Source organism: Leuciscus leuciscus (assembly GCF_965113295.1).
Source record: "Leuciscus leuciscus genome assembly, chromosome: 10".
In the NCBI taxonomy this organism is placed as follows: Eukaryota; Metazoa; Chordata; class Actinopteri; order Cypriniformes; family Leuciscidae; genus Leuciscus; species Leuciscus leuciscus.
The window spans coordinates 12,109,111-12,136,268 of NC_138734.1; the positions used below are offsets into that span (position 1 = coordinate 12,109,111).

Here is a 27,158-nt window from a genome sequence, read left to right on the forward strand (position 1 = left end):
CTTCAACATTCCACACGTGCTCGTTTCCACACTAGACATTGCAATCCACAATATCTCACAGTGAGTTAAGCCTCCACTCGTATCTTCCCCGGGATCCTTCATACAGTTGACTTTGAGATCTCCAAACTGTGTGGGAAATAAACATACCACAGACACCATTCTTCTAGTTCACATTCTCCTCTATGACAAAAGCACTTCTCCCCCATCATCAACACTCAGTTAGAGCTCCATCTTGCTTCTTCGCCTCCCTCCCGCTCTCTGCCTCTTTCCTCTCCAGAGAATGTCCTTTTATAATCCAGTTTGGGGAGCATGCTTTCAATCATTGCTCTAACTCCTCCCCTTCAACACCTGCTGCTCATTTCTCATTAGTCACCCTGTGACATATATATCTATGGACAAAACATAACAAGTCCAAACTAACGTGAATGTGACAGAACGCCCCCTCCCGGTAGGCGCGACCTCGCACCATGAGGAGAACATGAAGAGGATGGCCCTGTCCCAAATGGCACACTCTGGACTTGTGGACTTCCTCAGATTCCACACTTTGGTGACGTCATGTAGTGCAGACCTATAGTGCCCTTGGCGCGATTCCACGAGGGCGCGTTGAGAGGTATTTTTGGGACAGACTCGATCGTCATGCCGGAAATAACAGTCTGGTTGTTGTTAGACAGGAGAAATCACATTTTTTTGCGCTCCGATGTCTTATATCCATGTCAACTACACAGCCTAATTTTACAGTTCTGTATTTTGATATTATGCATGCCACCTGGGCATTAAACAATAGATACATCATGCTTATTTAAATGATTACAGTTGTACATAATAATGCATAATGTTCCATTTGAACTAAGATTACAATTTTAACACATAATGAAAATGTGCATGAGTTTCAGATGAATTTATAGGTTTCAATGTTTACATATGATATGACTCAGTAAAGCCCTGACATTCGGTTCTATTTATTTAAATAATCATAATGCGATCGTATTATTCAACGCGCTATTATTATGTTTGAGACATCAACCACTGGTCGATGACCATAATGTTTGGATAAACTGTAGGTAACAACTGGTAAAATGTACATCTAGGTCATAAAAAACTTTATATTTTCTTCTCAGCCATGTCAACAATTGTCCATAAGCGAAATGCGATTTATTTATTTTTTGCAGGGTGGCAGGGGAAGACTCATGAATATTCATTAGGGAACTCATCCCTGATTGGCTCGCCTTGACACATTGCCCAGAGTGATAGAGAAAACTGACATCGCCTCCTTCGTGACAAGAGAGAAATTATTAATTTAATTTTTTTATCCAATTAAATTAATAACATTAATCGTGTAGGTCAATCACAATCTCTCTCGGAATGTCTATGGACAAAACATCTTTTTACTTTTGACACACTGAATGATTTCTGTTGTTTTCACAGTAATATTACTGTATTCTCAACAATTCCTTACTTTAGAATCTGAGCACAGACTGTTACTGCCGATTTTGTCGTTTTCACCGCATTATTATTGTATTCTTAACAGTTTCACACTGTATAAGCTGTGTACATTACTGTAGATTTTCAATGCTTTCTGGGAAAATATTAGACTACTGTAAATCTAAATACAGTAGAAAATGATCGCAGCAGCTCTGGCAGACCGGCTGGACCATCGTGAGACAGGCGAGAAGAGTGGTCTTCTTTATAGCATGTGGTTTTAAACGTTTTAAGTTATTGTTGTATACTGCTATTAATTAAGTACTTTAACTCTTCAAACTTTTATTTTTGTATTTCCAACATTGATTTTCCACTGGCACAGTGTGTTACTGTGATTTTACTGGTATGGCTATAATTGTATTTTGTTCATTGATGAAATATGGTTCATATGATGGAAAATCAGTATATTCTCCTGAAGTTCAGCTATGAAATGTAAAAGATGAAACCTGAATAAAGCTGTTGATGTGAAGCAATAAATTGTGTTATTGAATATGTAACAGTAAAAAAAAAAAGTCATAATAAAAATAACAGTATAATGCTGTACTTTATTTTAAAGTATGCTTCATACTACTGTAGTTATTTTTACGGTAATTTTACTATGAAATCCAGCAACTACTGTATAATTGTAAGTTAATTTGACAATAAATATGTTACCGTGTAGTGCTCTCTTACACAGTTCTGTGTTTTTATGATTTCCAGCCATTTTCTATTGTTCCTCTGAACTGAAACTCAGGGGAACCCGGGCTGTTGTAACAAAAAAAATGTTTCACAATGTAACTCAGTGTATGTTTGTGTGTATTAGTCAGTTCTCACAAATTTGACAATAGGCCTAATACACTGGCCAGTTTTGTGAAATCTCTGTGATTCCAGAAGAAGTACAAGTGGTATAACCCTTTCCGTCATGATATAAAAAAGTATGTACATGAAAAGTTTGATTGACAGTATAGAACGTCTCGGTGACTAACATAACCTCAGTTCCCTGAGACAAGGGAACAAGTATTGCGTAAATAGCTTACGCTATGGGAAAACTCCTTTTCTCGAGAATATTGAAGCCAATTTTTTAAAACGCAGTGCAGCTGCACAGCAGACACATAGCTGAGCGTCTAGTGTGGTCATTGGCTGTGCTCCGGCAATTGCACAAACCTATGGCGAGTCGGCTCAGGCGCGCATCAGAGCCCGCCAGAATGAGTGCGGCATATAGCTATAAGCCCCCATTTTCGCCATAAAATCAGGTTTAAATCGACTGAAGCGATCCCCTGATCTAAGCACAGTAGCATGGCGGGTTAAGGAATACTCGTTCCCTTCTCTCAGGGAACCGAGGTTACGTTAGTAACTGAGACGTTCCCTTTCGAGAGGTCTCTTGTATTGTTTAAGTAGCTTACGCTATGGGAACCCCTTTCAAAACACCATACTATAGCCGTGGGCAGAGCACCCGAGACCCATATAAGAGTAAAGTTATGAGTCCTAATAGAGGCCAGACCAGTGACGAGCCTCAAATAGGGAACCAAGGAATGGGCCTTAAAAAGGGCCAAGCTCCTTTTTTGTAAGGTATATAGAACCGTAGTTCTAGTTCAACCAGGACCAGATATACATCGGGCCTTATAGTTATGGTGAATTGTGCTTAACACTCATTGTATTGAAAGAACCTTTGCTTGTTAAAGCGGGAACTTCCAGGTTATAAATCTCATAAATGTGGACGGCAAGGCCCAGTCAGCCGCACACAGATATCTTCAATTGGTATTCCACTCGACCATGCCCATGACAAGGCCATGCCTCTCATGGAATGAGCTCTGACGCCTATGGGACAATGGAGGCCCTTAGACTCATAAGCCAGCGAGATAGCGTCCACTATCCAGCGTGATAATCTTTGCTTTGTGACCGCGAGCCCTTTGGTGCAGTCGCCAAGCATACGAAGAGCTGTTCTGACTGCCTGAACGGGACAGAACGCTCTAAATAGACTCTGAGAGCCCTGCCAGGGCAGAGTAGATTCGCGTCTCTATCATCCTCTGGCGAGGAAAGAGCTGATAGCGAAATAACTTGCGCTCTGAACGGAGTGCCTTGACTTAAGGACGACTCTGGAGTTGTTGGGCCCGAATTCAAGGCAAAAAGCGCCCACTGAAAGCGCATGCAAATCGCCTACTCACTTGACTGATGCCAGTGCTAGCAAGAGAGCAGTTTTGAGTGAAAAGAGGCTTCAGGTCAGCGGACTGAAGCGGCTCAAATGGGGCTCCCTTCATGGCCTCCAGGACCGAGGTCCCAGAGAGGTACAGAGGGGGGTCGAGGTGGGTTTAGCCTTCTGGCCCCCTTGAGGAAGTGCACGACCAGGTCGTTTCTTCCCAGTAATTGCCCGGCCACATGAGCGTGAGATGCTGCTATGGCCGCTACATATACTTTGAGCGTGGAGGGGGTGCGACCCGCGTCCAAAAGCTCTAGTAAAAAGGAGAGCACCTTTGGCACTCCGCATGAGTAGGGGTCCAGGCACCGTGCTGTACATCGGCCTGAGAACACTGACCATTTTAGAGCGCAAAGACGCCTGGTCAAGGGCGCTCTCGCTTCAGTGATGGTTTTCAGCACCCTTTCTGGGAAGTACCTGGATACCCGTTGAGGGGCCATACATGGAGGGCCCAAAAGTCGGGATGGGGATGCCAAATCGTCCCGTTCGCCTGTGTGAGGAGGTCTCTCCTCAGTGGAATCGGCCATGGGGCTGTTTCCAGCAACTGAGTCAACTCGGAGAACCATTGCTGGTTCTTCCAGAGAGGGGCTATCAAGAGCACTGCACACTTGCTCTCCCTGATCCGTTCGATGACCTGAGGTAGCATCGTGACCTGAGGGAATCCATACAGCGGGCGGCTTGGCCAATCGTGGGCTAGCGCATCCCTGTCTTGGAGAAAAATGTTTGGCAACGAGCGTTGTCATCTGAGGCGAAGAGGACGACCTCTGCCTTGCCGAAGATGCTCCATATATGCTAAACCATTCGCGGGGAAAGCGACCATTCCCCTGGGGGAACTTTTGACTCTGGATAGCATATCCGCCCCCTGGTTCAGAATGCCTGGCACGTGCGCCGCTCTCAGCGAACGCAGGTTGTGCTGAGCACATACAATGAGGTTTTTGACCGTGGTGTGCATGTTGCTTGACCTGAGTCCACCTTGGTAATTTATAGGATACCACTGACAAGACGTTGTGTCCATTTAGGTATGGAAGAAAAGCTTTCAGCGATAGAGCGACCGCTCTCATATCTAGACAGTTTATGTGTAAGCGCCTCTCCGGGATCGACCATACGCCGGAGATGGGCCTGCCCTCGTAAAGGGCCCCCCAACCTAGGTTGGAGGCATCTGTCGAGATAACTTTCCTCTCCGAGGAGATATATTGATCAAAATTGACAGTAAAGACTTTAACACTGTAATCAAATACTTCTATTTCAAATAAATGTTATTTTGATCAGTTTATCAAAGAATCCTAAAAAATGTATCACAGTTTCCACAAAAATGTTAAGCAGCACAACCATTTTCAATACTGATAATGAATGTTTCTTGAACACCAAAATCAGCATTTTAGATTTCTTAGGGGTCATGTGACACTGAATACTGGATTAATGGCTACTCAGCTTTGCTGTCACATAAAAAATTCAAAATATATTAAAATGTAAAGCAGTCATTTTAAATTGTAATACTGGTTAACGATGGATGGATGGATGGATGGATGGATGGATGGATGGATGGATGGATGGATGGATGGAACTTCCCAGATCCATTTACTGCTGTAATATATTTTTGTTTCTGGTAGTGCAGCCTGATTTAATAATCATATGATAATAATTTATACGACTTAATGTCAATGTGAGAATCCAGGACCTTATTAGGACCATACACTTATATTCACACACACACATGCACTTATATTCTCTAATAGAACAGCTGAATGGTGGCAGAGGGGATGAGGGGATGGATAAGGGATGGTTAAAGGGGCTGGCAAAGGGATGGCAAAGACAGGCATATGATGGTTCTGGGGTTGGTCAGATGACCGGGAGGAGGATGAACAACAAAGTCCAGGGTGGTGATAAAAGTGGAGTGGGCCAAGAGCTGGCCTTGAGCAGGGGATGATGGCTGTTCATCCAGGCCACAGCCAGAGTGTTGCCCCACGGCGGCATTGACGGAGGGAAGAGCCATGGAGGAATACTGATGAGCGCCGCCATGGGGCTGACCGGAGACGACGGCGAGGATGGAGACCACCGCGCAGCCGATGAGCCGAGGTTGTGGAGAGCTGGTGAAGATCTTGGAGGCCGTGACAGAGCTGCAGCGACAACCTCCTGAGAGCGAGGTGGGGATCCAGAGGTCTGAGGGCGAGTTGACGCGACCGAGGAAGGAGGTGTAGCCTAAGGTAGGGCAGAGCAAGCCGTAGTAGAAGGGGTGGAGGACCAGAGAGCAGCGGACGGTCCGCAAGTCCGCGGCAGAGGTGAAGCGATGTCTGACCTCGGTGGAGCCGAATGGCCGATGGTCCAAGCCGAAGTCGAGGGTGGAAGGAGCGCAGGTTTGGGAGCCAGGGCGACAGGTCGAGGCAGAGCGTAGCGCACCGAGGCTGCAGGCGGAGCCTCTGGCTCCTCATGCCCAGGAGAAGATGGCTCCCAACAGGTCTGAGGTGGTACCACGCTACTGAGAGGCAGAGGTGGTGCCGAGGGACTGAACAGTGACAGAGATGACTGGGTGGCACAGATGGTTGGAGACTGGGGTAGAGACTGAAGTCTAATGCAGAACCTCCACGGATAACTGTGCACGTGTGGCGGTGTTGAGTCCGACATCCAGGATGGTGTACAGACAGTTATCCAGGAAGGTGGTCTGATGGGCGAGATCCAGAAATTTTACTAAATGTTCCTCGAGAGAGCATTCTCCCTGCTCAAGGCACATGAGTTTAACTGCCGGAAAGTCCATGGTGCAAGCAGGGGTAAAAAAAACAACAACAAAAAAAACACTGAACACGAAAAATGGAAAGGAAAAAATCTTACAAACGCTTTCACTTGTTTGGTCTGGTATTCTGTCACAGGTGGTTGCTGGCAGACAAATGAGTCAACCTTATGAAATGTTGGCATAAAAAGACCTATCCTTTTTTTTCCCATAGCTAATTAAATAAATAAATTTGACAGTCTGTAATTATTAATATGTCGTATAATTTAATTTATTTCAAAATTATAGGTGCCCCCTTCGAAATTCCGAATGCCCCCTAGGGCACTTCATCCTGGTGCCTTTCCTGCCATAGGGTCCCTCTTTTTTATTGTTCACAAGACAAAAACCATAAGTCCAACCAAAATAATTGCACACCTCTCCTTAACAATCAACATGATTTGACATTTTAATTCAGGTTCATAGGACAAACAGTACCTAGGGCCTACACTACATTAGGTAGTGATGCTTAGTATCCCAGTATCTGATATCCCAGTATCATCATACTATTAATAAGAATGAGTTTGAATACAAATGTCAAGAATTGAATACAAATGTCAAGGTTTGTGTGAGTGTGAACATAAGCAATCAGTGTTGGAGGGGTCACAGTGGTTTGTTTTGGGTTCTGGATGTTCTTACAACAGGTGTTCAAGGATCCCGGAGGATTATTAATCTGAACGAGCTCACAGCATCTGTTCATTCTCATGTGTTAGTTCTTACTAATGCCACTTACACAAGCACCATTTCATTTAATGAAGTGTGAAAACATCATCTGTATGCTATTAAACAAAGGGAACCTCAGGGACTCAAAATATACTGGTCATCTCATGGCCTTTTATCATTAGATGGTAGATAGTTTTAATGGAAATGCTGCAAAAAGGGATGAGTCATGTCATTTTTGTTTACTATTTTGTAATATTATTAATACTATTTACATATTTTGTCTCCTTTATTCCACATAATCATCTCTCATCTTTTTCTTGTCCCTCATATCAGTTTTTATACAGTCATCTTCCTCTTCAAACATTCTGAGCTTCTTCTTCAAAAGCTCCTGATCAAACACAGGAACATGTGTCAGGTGGAATAGCTTATATTTACAATACATTTTTTTAATCCAACAAAAGATCATTAAAGAGGTCGGTCAATACAGTATTTCACTCATGGGGGAAAAACTATATTGTACCAGTTATAATGTACCAACTCAACTATACAACGGAACATCAGGGACTATGGCCTATCTTCTGAATATGCTTAAACAATGTTGCAATATTTTGAACATTTGAATTAATAATTTTTTTTTTTTTTTATTAACACTACACATAATACTTAAGAAAAATGCATTCTTAGAATTCAATTATTGTTACCATGTTAGTGAAAATCGCACCAAAAGAGCTCAGCTGCGACCACCAACTCCCATGATGCACTGCGAATTAAGCTAGTCTCTCACTCTCAAGTATTTAAATGTTTATTGGAATACTTTGCAGTAAACTTAAATAATAAAAAAATAAAAAAAAATTAAAAAAAATAAACTTTACCAATGGCCTAGTTTTTGGTCCAATTATGTAACTTGATGTGCTTCATTGGAATAAAGTAGCCAATTAAGTCACTCATAAAATAATCTAAATTAGAACTACCGGTATAATGTGATTTATCTTTGAGCTAGTTGTGTTTGGTTCATGGCTCAGACCCAGGGTCGCTGGAAAAGGCACTGTTGTGTAATCTTTAGCTCTCCTGTTGTTAAAAACAACCCCTTTAATAATATCAGGTTAACACTGACCTCTACTGGTCGCTGTAGTTATCGCATGTAATTCGTCTTTCTATGTATAGATGGCGCACATTAACCGATTATGTCTGTTCATTACTCCTCATGTGGTTTCACTCCTCAACTAGCAGAGAGTGTGTCAGACTCAGCAAAAAACCTGTTTGTAAAACCGTTGTAAAAGAGCACATTGCAAGTATGTAAGTCGTTTCTAAACAACTGTATGTTTTAATTTGCTCTAAGTCCAACTGAAAGGAATAGCCTAGTCTGTCTGTCTATCTATCTATCTATCTATCTATCTATCTATCTATCTATCTATCTATCTATCTATCTATCTATCTATCTATCTATCTATCTATCTATCTATCTATCTATCTATCTATCTGAATATGTTATTCTATGGACATTCGGTCTGAGAACAGGCCTTCCTGCGTCACATAGATTCAGATGCTGCTAATCACAAACAGTTTACAGGTCAATGTTTAACTTCTGTCACACCTGGTTTGTCCTCTGTCTCACAAGGACATTTAACACAAAGCAGTCAGTGTTTACTCACATACTACAGATATGAGATCACACACACACACACACACACACACACACACACACACACACACACACACACACACACACACACACACACACACACACACACACACACACACACACACACACACACACAGTCTGGTTCGCTATCTTTGTGGGGACTCTCCATAGACTTAATGGTTTTTATACTGTCCAAACTGTATATTCTGTCCCCTTACACTAACCCAACATTATTCTTTTTCATATAATCTATTTTATTTGACAGAATTACACCATTCATTCATTGACACATATAAAATAACAGATTTTATGTTATCTGAACTACACACATTCATAAGTTAGGTTCACGCATGAGAAAATAATATAATATAATTAAGGGTCTAACAATATATCGCAATAGAAAAAATGCATCAATATGTATTGTGGATAGTGACAATATGTATTGTGTATAGTTCACTCAAAATAAAAATTTCTGTGTGAGAAAAAAATTCAAAGTTTGCAGAGTTTTAGTGTCAGTACTACATTAAACTACTATATATTATGTTAAATATAATGTATAATAATGCATTGGGGGGAATATTTGTGGTTCTTGATAATGCCAAATGTCTTTTTTCCAGTAAAAAGTGGCCTACATTATTTAAAATATATCCAGCCAGTGACAGTGCAAGCATGTTCGTCTAAAATAATTCTGTATTTTCAGCTTCAGAATCATGAATATTTGTATTCTGGTGTCACTAATGTCCTGTGCATTGGGTTACCTGCACCAAGTCCAAGCCTATTAATTTCCACTCCCAATGTCAAACCAAATTTAGTATTTTAATCAATAGTACATTTTTTGTTAACCTTTTATCATATGTCTTGGAGTATCGCAATAATATCGTATCGTGAGTTCAGTATCGTGATATGTAGCGAATCGGGTATTGTTACACCCCTAAATATAATATAATATAAATGCATTTCCAATTTGTGCTGGGGAAAATGGGAAAAGGGAAACAAATAGGCAATACAAAAAATAAAAATAATTATAGCCTAATACAGAGCATTTAAAAAAAAAAATTCTAATCTATAAATCATACATGATGCAGAAAAGCACATAGAAATGAAGGGGTGGGAAAATAAAACATACACAGTGCAAAACACACACACACACACACACACACACACACACACACACACACACACACACACACACACACACACACACACACACACACACACACACACACACACACACACACACACACACACACACACACACACACACACACACCCTGTTCTCTGTTCCTCTTTCCACAGATCCAGTAATGCACTATAGAGGTTCAGAAATTTGATTCCAAACCCAATCTATAGATCACTCACTGGAGCTGAGGAATGTGGTTTCTCCTCGAATACAACAACACATAGACAACATGAGGAGTTCACAGGAAACCCCATAGGTCATCTGGGAAAAGTCTGATCACTGAAGAAAATGAATACATCTGGTTTCAATGATGTCAGCCCCAGAGCGGAACATTTTCCATCACTTTATGACACACACACACAGAGAGAGAAAGAGAGAGAGAGAGAGAGAGAGAGAGAGAGAGAGAGAGAGAGAGAGAGAGAGAGAGAGAGAGAGAGAGAGAGAGAGAGAGAGAGAGAGAGAGAGAGAGAGCTTTATGACTCATTTCCCATGTAGCAGCAGTGTGGTTTTGCTGGGCTGGTGTTGGTTAGGATGAGATAAGCTCTGTTGGAGTTTAACACACGGCAGAAGTGATGTAGTCTCAATGACATCATGTGTCTGGCATTTCCAAATAATCACAGAAACTGGATCTGATTAAAATAAAACCTCACCTGCATTTCACTTTACCTCAGCACACAGCGCACTGCTCATGTTTCTGAAAACATCTATGTGCTTAAAGTTAGTTTCCGAGGATAGAAGTGTCTGCCTGGCTTTAACTATAGCTGACTGATCATAGATGACAGGCTGAGCTTTATTCTAGAACATTTATGAACAGTGTTGAGGATTACAAGTAACGTGTGTTATGTAATCAGATTACTTTTTCCTAGTAACTAGTAAAGCATTACTTTTACAATTACATCAAAATATCTGATATAAAAATATTCTTCTAAATAAGTAACGCAAGCTACTCTCTTTTCCCATTTATTGACTGACACCTCTTGTCCCGATGTTGAAAGAAATCAGGAGGAAGGTCAGAGGCGTTGTGTAAACAGATTCAGATTCAAAAACAGATTCCGTATTAAAAAATAAAAATAAAAAAAAACTGTGAAATGCAAACTCAGAATATTATGCAAACCTCCAGTTATTAAATATGTTAAATAATAACACAAAAATGCAGTCTATTTAATCTCCCTTTATTAATGTCTTTGCTGCTCACCTTCGATGATCCAATTTAACCATACTAGTAAGCAAAAAAATGACTTTAGACATTTTTTTTTTATTACTGAAGAGAGTTGAACTTTCTTCTGTAATCCAGAATGTCAGCACAGCTGAAAGGTTTGTTTGAGTTGCGCCCTCTACTGTACAGGTGTGAATTAGCATTTCCTCAAGCCTGAGGTTTATTCAACTCCAGTAATAACAAACCGCAGAACCATGTGTCACAGCAGTCTGAGGACAGCAGCACCAGGCTGGTTATAGTGAAGGGTAGAGTTAGTGGTTGGGGCGGGTTACGCAATTGTCAGCACCACCCTAACTTCAGGTCTGACACTGTTGGCCTGGTGTCCTCGGAGTGGGGTTCACTTGTTCACTACTAATTGTATATTATATATTTATATATATACAGTTGTGTTCAAAATAATAGCAGTCCAACATCACTAACCAGATCAATCACTTTTTTGGTAGAAATTATATTTCTACATGGCAAATAATGTACTAGGTGTAGTAGAGTAATAGAAAAACAACAGACCCAACAGTGATGACATGTATGCTGCTAATTCTGTATTATTGAATCATTAATTGAAAGGGGTGTGTTCAAAATAATAGCAGTGTGTAGTTCAATTAGTGAGGTTAATCATTCTGTGAAAAAGCTAGTGTCAATAAGTGGCCCTTATTTAAGGACGAAGCCAGTACTGGACTGTACATGGTGGTTATAGTGCATTTCTCTCTGAAGATCTGAATAAAATGGGCCGTTCCAGACATTGTTCAGAAGAACAGCGTACTTTGATTAAAAAGTTGATTGGAGAGGGGAAAACGTATAAAGAAGTGCAGAAAAATATAGGCTGCTCAGCTAAAATGATATCAAATGCTTTAAAATGGTAACCAAAACCAGAAAGGCGTGGAAGAAAACGGAAAACTACCATTCGAATGGATCGAAGAATAGCCAAAATGGCAAAGACTCAAGGCCAATGATCCACTCCAGGGTGATCAAAGAAGATCTCAAGTTACCCGTGAGTACTGTAACAATTAGAAGATGCCTATGTGAAGCCAAGCTATCGTCAAGAAGCCCCCGCAAAGTCCCATTGTTGAAAAAACGACGTGCTAAAGAGGATACAATTTGCCAAAGAACACATTGACTGGCCTAAAGAGAAATGGCACAATATTTTGTGGACTGATGAAAGCAAGATTGTTCTTTTTGGGTCTAGGGGTCGCAGACAGTTTGTCAGACGACCCCCAAACACTGAATTCAAGCCACAGTACACTGTGAAGACTGTGAAGCATGGTGGCACAAGCATCATGATATGATGTTGTTTCTCATACCATGGTGTTGGGCCTATTTATCGTATACCACGGATCATGGATCAGTTTGAGTACATCAAAATACTTGAAGAGGTCATATTGCCTTATGCCGAAGAGGAAATGCCCTTGAAATGGGTGTTTCAACAAGACAACGACCCCAAACACACCAGTAAGCGAGCAGCATCTTGGTTCCAGACCAACAAGATTAACGTTATGGAGTGGCCAGCCCAATCCCCGGACTTTAATCCAATAGAAAACTTGTGGGGTGACATCAAAAATGCTGTTTTTGAGGCAAAACCAAGAAATGCAGAGTAATTGTGGTCTGTAGTGCGATCGTCCTGGGCTGGAATACCTGTTCACAGGTGCCAGAAGTTGGTCGACTGCATGCAACACAGATGTGAAGCAGTTCTCAGAAACTGTGCTTATACAACAAAATATTAGCTCAGTGATTCACAAGAAAGCAAAATCTTCAAGCATTTTTCAGTTTATACAGTAAATGTTTGACTTTTTAAAGAAAATTGCAGACTGCTATTTTTTTGAACAGCCTAATATTCCCTTTTCTTCACTTTCTATAAAGTAATAACAAATTTGATAAATGTTCATGTTTTGATTTTGAATAGAATGTGCAGTTCCCAAAGCATTTGTGTGTATTGAAATAAAAGTTATTAGTATTTTGAGCTTTACTCACTTTTTTTAAACACACTGCTATTATTTTAAACACAACTGTGTGTGTATGTATATGCATGCGTGTGTGTGTGTATATATATATATATATATATATGTGTGTGTGTGTATAAAAAAAACTAGTCATTAAACTTATGAAAGAAACACGTTTCACGATCAATTGTAAACTCTTTGAAACTCACAGTAGGATTAGAGAAAGAAAATGAACAGACAAATCTGTAAAAACATACATTTTATTGAGGACATCTGATACTTTACAGAGATGTGTTATTAACATTACATAAGATTTCCTCTTCTGGAATCCAGACATGTATTATCAACATAGAAAATTGCGGCAATATAAGAGGCATTTACGATACATGATATTTATATGCAAATCTTTATATTTATGGAGTCTTCTGAAGAGGATTTGAGATGGATATTTCAAATAAACTCATGGTAAGACTGCAGAGCTCCTTCTTACAAGCATAAGCTTTCAGCAAAATAATGAACCTTTAACCCATAAATCAAACAATGATGGAATAAAACATGAAATCTAACCTGAAAAAAACCCTACAATTTCATACACACAATTCAGCATTTGTTCAAAAAGAAAAATAACGGACAAACAAACTCAAAGTCAATTGATACACACGGCTCTTACAAAACAGAACGGTACAAAACAATAAAACACAACGTCAATGTTGAGAAAAGGAAAACTTCAAACTTGGTCCTAGCTTTTGCATTTAAAAAAAAACATGTTCCCCTGTATAATCCAGCTATATAATCCATACCGGCCATGCTCAGACGGCTCAGTCCGAGATGCCATACTTTTGCACTAAAGGTCCATTCACCACCTTCCACAAAATTCTGCCAAAGCATCTGTGCTTCACAACATATACCACAATCAATGAACCTTGTAAGAAGTACAAGCTCACAAAACATGGCAAGCAGTATAAAGGTTAATGCAGTATTTTTACACTGTTATTTCGATTAGTGAAAAGATAAAGCTTTGCTTTACATTGCAAACATGCATGCGATCACACACGTGCATTTGTGTATGTTTCGGGGCTCTGGCTGCAACGGGACAACTAAATGTTCCCAGAATTGGTTGCTATTTAAGATGAAACCTTTTCCCATCCCTCTCGCTCTCATTTAACTAGTTCCCTAATTTCCTCCTCAGCACAGACCATGTGCTTCAAAAATATTATCCCAGATGCAGAGATCTTACATAAACTAAATGCATAATCCACCCCAAACTGAGCATTTTGTCATTTACTCACGCTCATGTTGTTCCAAACCCATATCCGGTTGTTGCTTTTCTCAAAAAAAGACTTTTTGAAGAATCTTCATGCAGCTCTTTTCCATACAAAGTGTGTAGTGACTATAGTGAGCTACATTCCAAGCTATACGGTGAAGCAATGATTTTTGATGTCATTGACATGCAACCTTGATATGACATCAGGTTTGTACCAGACACAAAACTATTATATGCATTCATTACTAAACTACATTTATGGTGGTTTTTTATTGGCAGCCGTGATTACCATGAACTGCATAAAACATATCAACAGCATACGGGTTTGAAACAAATCAGTGCAAGAAAACAATGACAGATTTTTCTTTTCAGAGTGAACTATTGCTTTAATAAACTCAAAAACAAAATCCAAACTCCTATTTCCTGGCTGACCTCAGCTAGAGTCCTGAAAATGAGAGTATTTAGGTGTTAGTCTTTGGCATGGTATTAGAAAAGCCATTTTAGATTTATCTACAGGAAAGATACTCTCATCTAAATCTATAATTGACAACTATATAACATAAATGCTTACTTGTGCAGGAAAAAAGAAGAAAATATCCCTTAGTGCATTGCTTGGTGGAAAGAATCCTCTTACAAATCTAGTTAAGTCATATGTGAAACCGGTCAAACCTTTGACCTTCATTTTACACACCCAAAGTTGTTATTAGTGCTGATCTAGAACAAGTTTTTCCATCTCCAATGACACTGGATGAAAATGGGGCGCTGATCTTAAATTAGCACTGTAATTCTTCAGACACGGTATCAGCTGGTGTGTCTTGGGAATGGAGGTGAATTTTACCATACGAAACGTCTCGATCGGTGGCAAAAGCGGTGGGAGAACGTATCAGAACGTGTGAGGGTGCAGTGTGGAAGCAGAGTGTTTGTAAGACGACCAAGCTGCCCAATGACATCCACGCTATACCCCTCACGGTTAAGCTAACAGCAAGAGTATAGAGGAATTATTAAGGAGTGTCTATTACGATCAGCGCGACTCATTGGCTAATGCGGCCCTGTTCAAACCTGTGCTCCAAACCCAGACTCGACAAATCTAGATTTAGCTCACATTTAGCGGGGAACACAGCAGATCCAGTCCAGTTGAGTCTAGATTCGTTCAGAGTGAATGTGGGCGACAGGTTCTGATCCAGCCGATCCGTGAAGAGATCACTATAGAACTTGTGTGCATGTAACCGTCGTAACCTGTTCTGTTTATAAAAGAACTTTTATAAAGAAAAGAGTTTTACATGAGCAAAAAATAAACGAAACAACAACAACAAAAAAAGCTGCAAAACAGTTGCAGCTATAAAAACCAACAACAATTAACAATAATAATAATACATAAAAAGATCATTGAGTATTAACATTAGGGAGGGAAAGTATCCAGTTGTGTCCCTTCTTCAGGTGAAGCGGCTCCCTCAGAGGGTTTGGCACAAGAGTCTGATCAGAGAGAGAGAGCGAGAGAGGAGAATATGCTCTACACGTCCCTCTCGACTCGTCTCTGCCGCACTGAAAGAGAAAACGGAGACGTGTTAGTAATCGGATACATTCACAGTCCTGTCAACATGCCGTGAGAACATGCTGTGAGATAAGTGAAACTTTAATGAGATCTGCTCATTTAAGAGGCTTAATAAATCAAAGGTGCGTTAGTCAATCCTTTATCCTGTTTCAGAGCTACACAAGATTACCAAATTCAGCCAAAAAAATTGGTGTCATGAACAATCAGGTCCCCCTTTACAAATGGGTCCGCACTAGGATCCATGGTATTGTCAATTCAAATTGTGGCAGTTCTGCCATCCGTTCTCTTTTACAGTGCGCTAGCACTACTTTAGCCTGCTTTTGCTTCTACAAAAAGTGGTTACTTTTTTTATTGTTTCGCATTTTAGTATTGGCATGTTCTTTCCAGATGTTCAATGGAAATATGAGATTTAATAAGCTAGCTGGCTAACAGGATGCTAAGCAAGTATGCTAAGTAGTGAAATAAATATTTAATTTCAATGTATATCTTTGTTTATTTACAATTATATGCAATATACAATTTAAAAGGTCCCTCATGTCATGTTTTGAAGAATGTTTGCAACCAAACTGTTTTGATGCATATTGATTTCTAATGTATTGACAAAAAAAACCACTGAGAAATTTCCCAAAATATCTTCTTTTGTGTTACAGTCATACAGGTTTGGAACGACATTATGGTGAGTAAAGTATACAAAATAGAAATAAAATGATTTGGGTGAACTATTTCTTTAAAGGAACCATATGTAAGATTGTGGCCAAAACTGGTACTGCAATCACTTTAAAATTACTGTAGAGCAGTGTATCCCCTCCCCCCTGACTCCAGGTTGCCAGTTAGGCTGCAGGATCCAGCAGGAACGTAGGCTGATACAAGGAGCTTCCAATGGCAAGTGACGAGTCCTACACAGTAAGTTTTTTTTTCTGTTAATTATGTTTATGCTTCATGAGAGATGTTTTGCGAAGTTATGAAATTATGTATCGCAAAAATGTCACGTTTGTAGCTGCAGCTGTGGTAACTAGAGCAGAGCTGGCAACCCGGATGCCGAAACACTACTGACTTCGTGATTGGTAGATAGGTGGAGGGTGGCGCTTCAGGCCAAAACACAAGATGACAACATCAACATCAGTTGAGGGCTGCAACTTCACTTTTAAATGACAATATCCTGGCCGGACTACTGTTGTCAGTGATATAAGTATTTGAAATGAACATGATTTCTTAATGTCTAGTGACACATCAGGGCCATTTTATGATTAATTGAAATACATTTCTTACATACAGTTCCTTTAAGACTACATATGTAAATATACATGTAAAATCTGAAGGTTTTCTAATTAGGAGTAATTGGAGTAAAAATGAAAAGACCTTTCACCCATTTATTCAGGACGACGGTTTATCTAATGCATGTTGCAGTCAAAATGATCCAATTAGATTTCCGACTGCTACGCAATGTCTGGGAGTCAGGACACACGTTTTAATCAGACCGATGGGTTATTTATAAGGTACTTTTCATACTCCCAAAAAATATATCAAACATACTGTTTATAAACCAGCTGTGACAATTAGTTTTGGATTTTCAGTCCCTATCGGTAAGCACATTTTATGCAAATTTCAACAGGTTCTGTCTGAGTGGGCAGTTCTTGGAGAGAATAAGCAGCAAAGTGGACCAGACTTTATGCTGAAAATCAGATAACTGCAGTCTGCATACACAAGACTACCGCTCTGAGCTGAAGCATATTAGTGTTCTTATGCATTTCCAGAAGTGGATCGTGTGTTTGGTTAATCAGTGTTGCCTAGTTCACATCTATATAAGGTCTGAATTCACAACAGTGAGGAGCTGATACCTTATCACACTGTACAATGTACAGGTGAGTCAAACAAACACAATTAAACAAAACTCACATAACGTCTAAAAGTATGTGCTGTTAGCATTCATGCCGAAGGGTAAATGTCAAACCCATGCGCTCACACATAATACCTAAAGACACTGGAATAGAGCTCTGTGCATGACATCATCTCACGCACGTGTAAAGCACACCGTGTGTGCGTGGTATCATTATAAGACTGGCGAACAGGAGACAGATCCAGACTTCATCCAGGAAACAGAGAAAGGAAGAGAAAGTCCCATGAATAAAATACCATTTCAAAGGACCTTATTCTACACTTTTGTAGTAGTTTTTTTCCCTTCTAAAGTCCTTTTATAATTTGAGTAGTGGTCCACCAATATATCGGCAAGACCAATATTTTGCATTGGACGATAACTTTCTGGACCTGTTTACACCTGGTATTAAGATGCGTTTTGGTCCATCGGATCACGAGTAGATATAGGAGACACATTCCCGTTTATACCTAGGCTTGGGTATCGAGTATCGAGTATCGACTGGAACCGGGACTAGCTTTGCGATTTTCCCGGAATCGTTCAAAAGTTAAAATTTCGATTCCTATAGTTTCGATTCACAGTCCGCCGACCGGAAGAAGAATTCATTTCTAGCCCTATTCTGAACTGAAGTAACTACATAATCGATTTCAAACTGCCAAATGTTAACTCGCTGACACTTTAGTTAAACATTTGTAACGTACACACGGCATTTGTAAATGCGTGTACTAGCACAGGTGTAAGCGTATATTGATTGTTATGCTAAACTGCGAACCGACACATTTTATGAGACGCTGTGTGAGTTGCCTTTTTAACTCACACAGCGTCTCATAAAATGTATTCAGAGCAAACAACCCTGACGTTAAACCTTAAAAACGTACATATGATGTTTTCTTATTCTTCGGTATCTTGCAAGTTGCAACCATATTCTCTCGTCCTCTGCTCGTCCGTTTGAAAACTGCGCGCGATGCCGGCGAACGTAAAAAAAAAAATATTCATGAAAACACATTTACGAGCTGCCAACTCTCACGCATTTACCGTGAGACACACGCAATTGACACTTCTCACACCACACATCCATTTTCTCACGCACAATAAAATCGTGAAGCAAAGAGGACACGGAGACCGACAGACTAGACAGAGCAGTTACTTTATGATATACAAAAAAATCTCAGCTCTCAGATTCTGTCAATTTTATTACGAAATTCAAACAATAAATACCGTTTTGGCGCTTGTAAATGTGACGCGACAGATCCCTAGCGCACGTGAACCGATCATCTCGACTAGCTAATAGTAAATAAACACGAACACTGTTGAAAGATACAGTAGACTACAACTTACCTAACTGTATATTCCTCATACATAATATCGATCAATCAGTGTTTTTTATCAGCGTGAAGAGGTCAATAACACAGCTGGAGAACAATTATGTCATATTTACCTCAGGAAAGAAATTGAATGAACATATAGGCTGTAGCACATAGTTGGCAAGAAAAAAAGAGCTATAGAGAGTATTTTGCTAAATATGTGTACTATATTACATATTTATTATATTTGTACTTATATCATTAAATATAGTTGTTATTATAATAAAAATAAAAAAAACATTATATTTAATTTGAGTTATTTTTAACCTTAAATAATACTGCCAGCTGATAGGGCTCTCTGTATGTTTACAGCATTAGGGGAGTTGTTTTTTTCTTGAGAAAAATTAACGCCTATCTTGAGTACCTAATATTTATCCAAATGAGTCAATTTTAAATCAAATCACAATAACTGAATTGAAATGAAATAATAAAAAAGCGTAGCTTACCAGAAATTGTACCATGTAAACATTGTAACATGTTGTCACTAAACCTAATAAAATTCAGTTTAGTTACTAAAATGTTAGTGACAATCACATACAATACAATACACTTATTGTGATGCAATTTTTTTTATATTTCAATTGATGGAGAAGGTCAGACTATTTCCTTCAGAAAGACCGTTGGTTAGCTAGCTCATTTAAAATGTCAAAAAAGTTGTTTAAAATAGATTTGACATTTATATTGTAGTTGAAAACAGCCCTGTGAGAAATTCATAGTAAATTTCATAAAAAGTAAAAAGTTCATAGAATTAAAATTGATCTAAACTTTTTTGACCCTGCCTCTTAAAAGAATCGGAATCGAGAATCGTTAGGAACCGGAATCGAAACAAGGAATCGGAATTGGAATCGTTCAAATTCAAACGATACCCAACCCTATTTATACCTGGTGTTTTTATCCGTCTTATCTGCTTTCGTTGAATAAGTAAATTACAGATGTGCATCAGTAATGAACTGGAGTACTTGTTCTTAACCAACACGTTTCTTAACCACGTCTCACTGTTTTCCATCTTAGAACCACTTCAAAGCTTTACCAAGGTAACAGCAGATTCTGTGGACGGAGTTCTGAGAAAGCAGTATTGCTTTGCAGAATGGCAAATGACCAATGACTCACAGCAAGCCCCTCCTCCCAGTGTATCTGTCCATCAGTGTATGCGTGTTAGGTCGTGTTCTCACCCAGGTCGTTGTTTTTTGTGATTGCAGCAGCGGCGCGGGATCTGGGACCCTGCTGGGTGAACTGGTACCCAAACTTCACGACGCTCGTATTCTGCTCCAGCATCTTGGCGATCTCCATCTCTGCCGACGTACCGAGCTGCTGCCGCTGAGAGCCAACATCACACACATTCTGTTAGTTATGTAAGCCCACACTCATAGACATTTCACTATGAGTAACGTTTGCATTCATTTTGCATAGTGGCTGAAAATAGCAAGGTTTTAACACATTTAGTACCCACACCAGTGCTGAATTATACACAGATACAACCTATATTCATCACTGAAATCAGACCCATTTATGCAGTGGCCTACTAAACACTAAATCCTGTTTTATTTTTGTAACTAGAGAAACATTTCTTCGTGAAATATAATTTAGATTGTTGTCAAAGCTGAATTCACATCCATTCGGTTGCGCGTGCATATATATATATATATATATATATATATATATATATATATATATATATATATATATATATATATATTTTTTTTTTTTTTTTTTTTTTTGAAAATGAAAGAGTCAACATTACAAGCAAGAACAATGAACCAAAAACCATGAGAAATTATGAACCAAAAATTATAAGAATTTACTGCTTTATCATTACTAACATTTGATGTACTTTCATTTGATTGGTTTAGAGAGTATGGTCAGTTTGAGTAATTAAGCATTAAGGTATTTAGTAGCTATACTATTATGATGTGGCCATTTTTTGCAGGAAATGTAACCCCAAACCATTGAAAACTAAAGTTAACAATGAGCAATACGCTCAGGTCCATTAAATAATATTTACAGATAAAACTTTTCATTATAACAATGTATTAGTAAATGTTAAAATTAACATTAACATTTTTTTTTTAAATGTTAGTTCATTTTAACTAATGTAGTTAACTAATGTTAACAAATTCAACCTTTTTGTAAAGTGTTATCATTGTTGCAATTTAAAATCACTGTTTTAAATTTTAACATATTTTGAAATGTAATTTATGATGGCAAGGCTGATTTTTTAGCAGCTATTATTCCAGTGTCACATGATCCTTCAGAAATGTTCCAATTTTATTTAAATTTAGGATTCTTTAGAACAGAAAGTTCAAAAGAACCGCATTTATTTGAAATAGAAATATTTTGTAACAATGTAAATGTCTTTACTGTCACTTTTGATCAGGTTAATGCATCCTAGCTGAATAAAAGTATTAATCTTATTCCCCTCTCCAACCTGTATGCCATAAAGTTGTCTAGATGAACCACATTGAAGATGCAGTAAACTATCCAAAATATGCAAACCTGTGACAGTATTGTATGTGGCAGGTTGCTCTGCAGACTGTCAGACAGGTGTTACCAGTGCAGAGTAGAAAATAGTTTGCTGGTTTTAGAAAAGGATGTGGTTGTGTCCATGTGGTGGTACCTGGTTGTCGATCTTGATCTCTGAGAGCGTGTCATTGTCCCGCAGAGCTTCTACCAGAGCCTGAACTCCTGCACCAGTGATGAAATTAGACTCCAGATTCAAACTCCTTAGCGTCTTATTCTCGCGTAGCATGTCTGAGAAAGCCTGTAGTGAACAGAGAAACACACACAGCTTTACAAGAGAACCGCATCTCTTCTATGATTATCTTAGTTTGCAAATTGTCTTCGATCACTTGGTTTATATTCTTGTTGCTCATGCTGGATAGTCCTTATATATTACACATAAAATATGTTTTGATTGAATGCGATCATCACTTCAAGATGAGTTTCATTTTAAGTGAAGAATTACTTGAAACACCAATAACCACAGTTACAAGGACTTACCTTGTAATATATATTATTTAGAGTTCAGTATATTTAAAACTGGCTATACACAAATGCTGCCTATTTAAAATGAATTGTTTGGTGATGGAAACCACCAGCAATGATGGGAAAACAACATCAGACATGCAGTACTGGGCTGTACATGGAAGAGTCAATGCACTGTTTCAAGGTCCATGACTAAAGGCAGCATTTGTCCAATCTCAACCCAGAACACACGAACATCTCAAGCGAATGAATGATGTCCCTAACCACGGCAACAGGGTCATTGCTCCTGGTGGCAGCCAGACTGAACTTCTTCACATGAGTGTTCCTCTCCATGGCTTTGGCTAAGTCCTTAAGAGTCGGGATTGGAATGTTCTGGAACAAAAGAGAAAGGAAACATTAAAACAGGTTTGTTGTTGACAATTAAATGTTGACTCCTAAATGTCACTATCGCCATGGTCTTCAGATTATACAACATACTCTACATTTTGGGGCTTTGGAGTCAATGTGTGCCATTTTAGGACATGTAAATTTATATAACCAAATAACATTCCTCCCAGTGAAAGAGATAACCAAAATGATAAGCCATAATTCAATCATTAAAAGAAAAAATGGTGGGCTGGGAGCTGTTAAGAATATTTATTCTAGTTCTGGTTTGTGTGTCTGTTTATTGCATAGTTATTTAATAGAAAATATTTAAAATATTTTAGAAGACTTTAAGCAGCTAAAACAAATGGGTTTTATATTTAATTAAGTACAACAGAGTCCAAAATTCTGAGACCACTATAAATGCTTGTATAAATTAGATTATCAATTAATTTAAGTGAAAAAGTGTTGTAGTATTCTCAGCATATTTTGCATATGTCCAGTCCTTTAGTGGAAGCAAGAAAATCAGGTCGTCTGTACAAATGAGTCACATGACCAATGTTACTCATTTATTTAGTGACCTGGAAATAATGCATAATGCACAATATTATTAATATTTTTTAAATGTATTTTATGCCCTTTTATTTCCAATCTTCGTCAATGTGGCATCAGATGTTTGGACTAAAGTATTTTGCTGGTAATATAAATGCAACTTTTATTTAGCCATTCAATTTCATATGGCTTTTGTGTAAGGGGGCCTCATTTTAACATATAGAGTGGTGCAGGTATGACATCACTTAGTAGGCCAAAACGTGGTAGCGAGTTAGCATTTTAGCACTTACGGTTTCATCGTCCCAAAATCAATGGGTTTTTTTTATGGGTTTTTGGTTAAATTACTGAAATAAGGTCTGTGGTGAACACAAGCTCAGGACACTTTCACATTTTATTCTACGACATAAAATACATCAGTACTGCTCCACTCGTGATTTTTTAAGCTGTTAAGTGTCTTGAAAAAGGCGGTTGCTAACAAGTGGCTAAAGAGGACTACAGAGGCTGTCGAGGAGAGTAAACGCCATCAGGACGAAAAGATAAACTCGGTCCGCTTTTACAGCCTCGTTATGCTTATAATTATACTCTTATAAACTATTCTAACTCAAACTTTGTGGGAAAATGTTTTTAGATAAAAACTGAAAGAGTTGTCGGAAGCTTAGTGATGGTGACGTTGATTTCGTGGGAACGTGGTGTAGTTCGGTTATAGCCTACCTTTAGATTTTTACTTCTGGCAGCTGCATTTAGGATTCAAAATTCATAAAAGTTGTGTTTATCTGTGAAAATTATCTTGATGGACAAAACGTGCAAGTATTATAAACTTTTGTTGATCGCAGTGCTTGTTTTTTGCGATGATCCAAAAGCCTTCCTGCACCACTCTATTCTGTGCACCAAACTGATTTTTTATTACCTTTATGTTGTTGAGATTAACTTCGGTCAGTGAGGAATCATTGGACTTTATTCGCTGTAGAGTTTCCTCCACGTTTGTAGGGTTTGGTGGTTCATCGAAAACTGGATTTACCTTTTCTCCTTTAATAACATCTATGACAGAAACACAAAATCAACAAATGAGCCATCACTAGGTATGTTTGCATGCACAAATTTTCATCAATCCAAATGAATCCAATCAGATTCCAGATATTGAAAGTTCTGTTTATATGAACATAATTGCATAGGTATTTTTGAATCAGATTTAAATAGCAGATTAAACCATTTACATGTCATTACACTACCCTTTCAACTGTTTAAGTGAAGGTTTTAGCCCAACTGAGCGATCAATCCTATTATAAACTGATTTTTACACACTCCTTTCACAAACAAGTTATTTAGTTATCATCGTCTCTTTTTGGTCAGTGAAAAAATTACGAAAATTATTCGTCAATGTAATTAACACTGCATGTAAATGCAGCTACTGTCACATATGCTTAAGGCATTTAAAACTAGAAATAAGAAATAAGGCATTGAAAAGAACATGAATACAATATCTGTAGAAAGATGACATCAACTTAAAATACATCAAAAAAAGAATAAACTCACTGTTATAACCGTCTTTATAGGTGCCGTCATAACTCTGCTTGCTCGTCACCAGTGTGTTCACACCAAGAATAGCTAGACAACACAAAACTGTTATTATACAATATACACAAACAACAAGTGCTTGAAAGAGCCTGTGATAGGATTAAAATATTATAACACTGTATGAAGTATTGTAATTTGCAATGCATTTAAAAATAAATGCTCTAACACTTATTTCACTACTATTTTTCATGTTTGTGTGCATGTTACTGCATGAAACCACATTCACATTCCTGTTTGCAGCTGACCAAAACACACACAGACAGAGAGAGAGAGAGAGAGAGAGAGAGAGAGAGAGAGAGAGAGAGAGAGAGAGAGAGAGAGAGAGAGAGAGAGAGAGACAGACACAGAGAGAGAGAGAGAGAGAGAGAGAGAGAGAGAGAGAGAGAGAGAGAGAGAGAGAGAGAGAGAGAGAGAGAGAGAGAGGGACAGAGATAGAGGGACAGAGATAGAGAGACAGAGATAGAGAGCTGTTGAGATGAGTGTTTGCTGTTGTATTCTGGAGCTGTGATGATGCATTGTGGGCGTTCATATCCACAGAGGAAATTTATTGCAGAGAGAGTGATAGAAAACCACTAGAACAATAGACGCCACAGAGCTATTCATTCTGGCTTATTCGAGCAATAAAACGAATCCTAGTGATATTAGCATTTGCATGTTGATCTCCCATTATCCCTCTGTTTGTGAGTCTATTTACCTGCCAGGTCATGCAGTTCTGTGTCAGTAGCGCTAGACAGTGCCTCTTCCAATTCCGGGTCAAGGGTCGTGACTTCCTCTTTAAGCAACTCGATTGGTTTCTGTTTGGGAATCCATACTTTTCCTGTAGAATGAAAAGACAAAAAGTGATTAGTAAATGGCACAGCTTGTTTCAATTAAATTGAAAAATTGTGACAAAGTTTTTCATGACTTAAGCAAAATATTCCATGTAGTCTCTCAATTAATACATTTTTTAAAATGCTATTTAAAAGGAGTTTCAAGGTGCATTCACGCCATGCTGTAATTACGAGATTACAACTTGTAAAAAGCGTTCAAGTCCTCGTAGAACTCGTTATTAAAAACATTTTTTTTACGATTGACATGTCCTGTCAAAACGTCACAGGACAAGTCAAGGTATTATGTTATTCTGGCACATTGTTTCTAACAGTTAGACTCTTTTAATGTCACTAACATAAATACATTAAGATTTAACTTGGTTCAAAACGTTTCGGTGAGATTTTTTTGGAATGTTTGTGAAATAAGTCTCATATGTTCAACAATGCTGCAGAAATACAGTAAAAACAGTATTACTGTGTAAAATATTATTACAATTCTAGATAACCGTTTTCTATTTTAATATACTTTGAAATATCATTTATTCCAGTGACGGCAAAGCAAAATTTTCCACTTAAACGTTTAAGTTTAATCAATACTTGAACTCAGCCTCTTCCTACCATAACATAAAATTATTTCTTTGCAGCTCAGCCAAATGATAAAAACATGAGAGAAAAGTGAACACCACTTTACTTCACTGAATATTGCCAAAATACTGCATCGCTACCGAGGAAGACCACAGCAGAGAGAGAGAGGGTTAGTGGTCAGACATGATGTCCAGCTGTATAAATGGCTAACATTTATGAACTCGACAGATATTGGCGGCTAAAGCAGGCCTATCATGAGAACTCACCGCTTGACCTCAACCCAACTCCAGTCAGACTATCTGACTCTCTTTGTCACTGATAATGAGTTTGGGTAATATGATGCTGGTCTTGTGACAAGCTCATTCTTTCTGGACAGTGAAAAACACACTCTTTATTCAGGACATGTGACTGCGGAGAGGGAGAGAGGATGTTCTGCTAAGCTGAAAGCATTCAGCTCGTGTTTCAATAAAACCCCACATCTGAATTCAACTTTTCACATAGAGTATAAAGACTACCGGAAATTCATTCTTCAATGTCCATCAAAATTTGTTCCGCTCCTCAGCACATTAGAAGCAAATATGGAATATTCCAACTCATGCTTGATTCTGAGACACATTTAAAGGAACAGTTTCCCCCCCAAAAAATGAACAATCTGTCATCATTAGTCGCTTGAACCAAGTTCAAGGTGTTTCTATGGTACCTTTTACTGGCCCTGGTCACTATCCGCTTTCATTGTATGTAAAAGAGCAGCGTTAACATTTCTGAAAACATCTCTTTTCATGCCCCATGAAAAAAATTATGAAAAATAGTCAGGATCTACTGAGAGCTACAAGGTTTTTTTCTTCTTTACTTTAATGCCATTCCAGCTTCTACGGCTATGATCATGGCGAGAGCCAGGTATAGTTATACAAAAAAAAAACTTTTAGGATTTATTTTTTCTAAAATCTTTAAGACTAAGTCTGGATCACACTCAAAAGTATCCTACAAGGTTGTTAATCGATGTTATGCTATTGTTGAAGCTGACAGTCCGTATTATATCAAATTATTTTTTTTTAATAGAGGACTGCCTGGTAAGATAAAAAACTACATTAGCCATTATTATGCTGAGAAATCTCCAATAGTCAGGAGAACCGCAACAAGTAAATCGAGCCAAAAGAACACTTTAGCGCCCACTAAATCCCATGAAGACCT

The 27,158-nt window shown here is 38.6% G+C and overlaps 1 protein-coding gene across 1 annotated transcript in view; it reads right to left on the reverse strand.

Annotated features, from left to right (window-relative positions):
* Positions 1-13,294: 13,294 nt before the first annotated feature.
* tmod2 (tropomodulin 2) overlaps positions 13,295-27,158 on the reverse strand; it is a 31,037-nt gene continuing 17,173 nt past the window's right edge. Inside the window, exons 4-10 of the mRNA XM_082183073.1 lie at positions 25,268-25,390; positions 24,532-24,603; positions 23,906-24,036; positions 22,348-22,455; positions 21,716-21,859; positions 20,274-20,418; positions 13,295-15,854 (exon numbers count right to left, since the gene is read on the reverse strand). Of these exons, the coding sequence (XP_082039199.1) occupies positions 15,823-15,854; positions 20,274-20,418; positions 21,716-21,859; positions 22,348-22,455; positions 23,906-24,036; positions 24,532-24,603; positions 25,268-25,390 (755 nt within the window). The 3' untranslated portion in view covers positions 13,295-15,822. The remainder of the gene's footprint in view (positions 15,855-20,273; positions 20,419-21,715; positions 21,860-22,347; positions 22,456-23,905; positions 24,037-24,531; positions 24,604-25,267; positions 25,391-27,158) is intronic.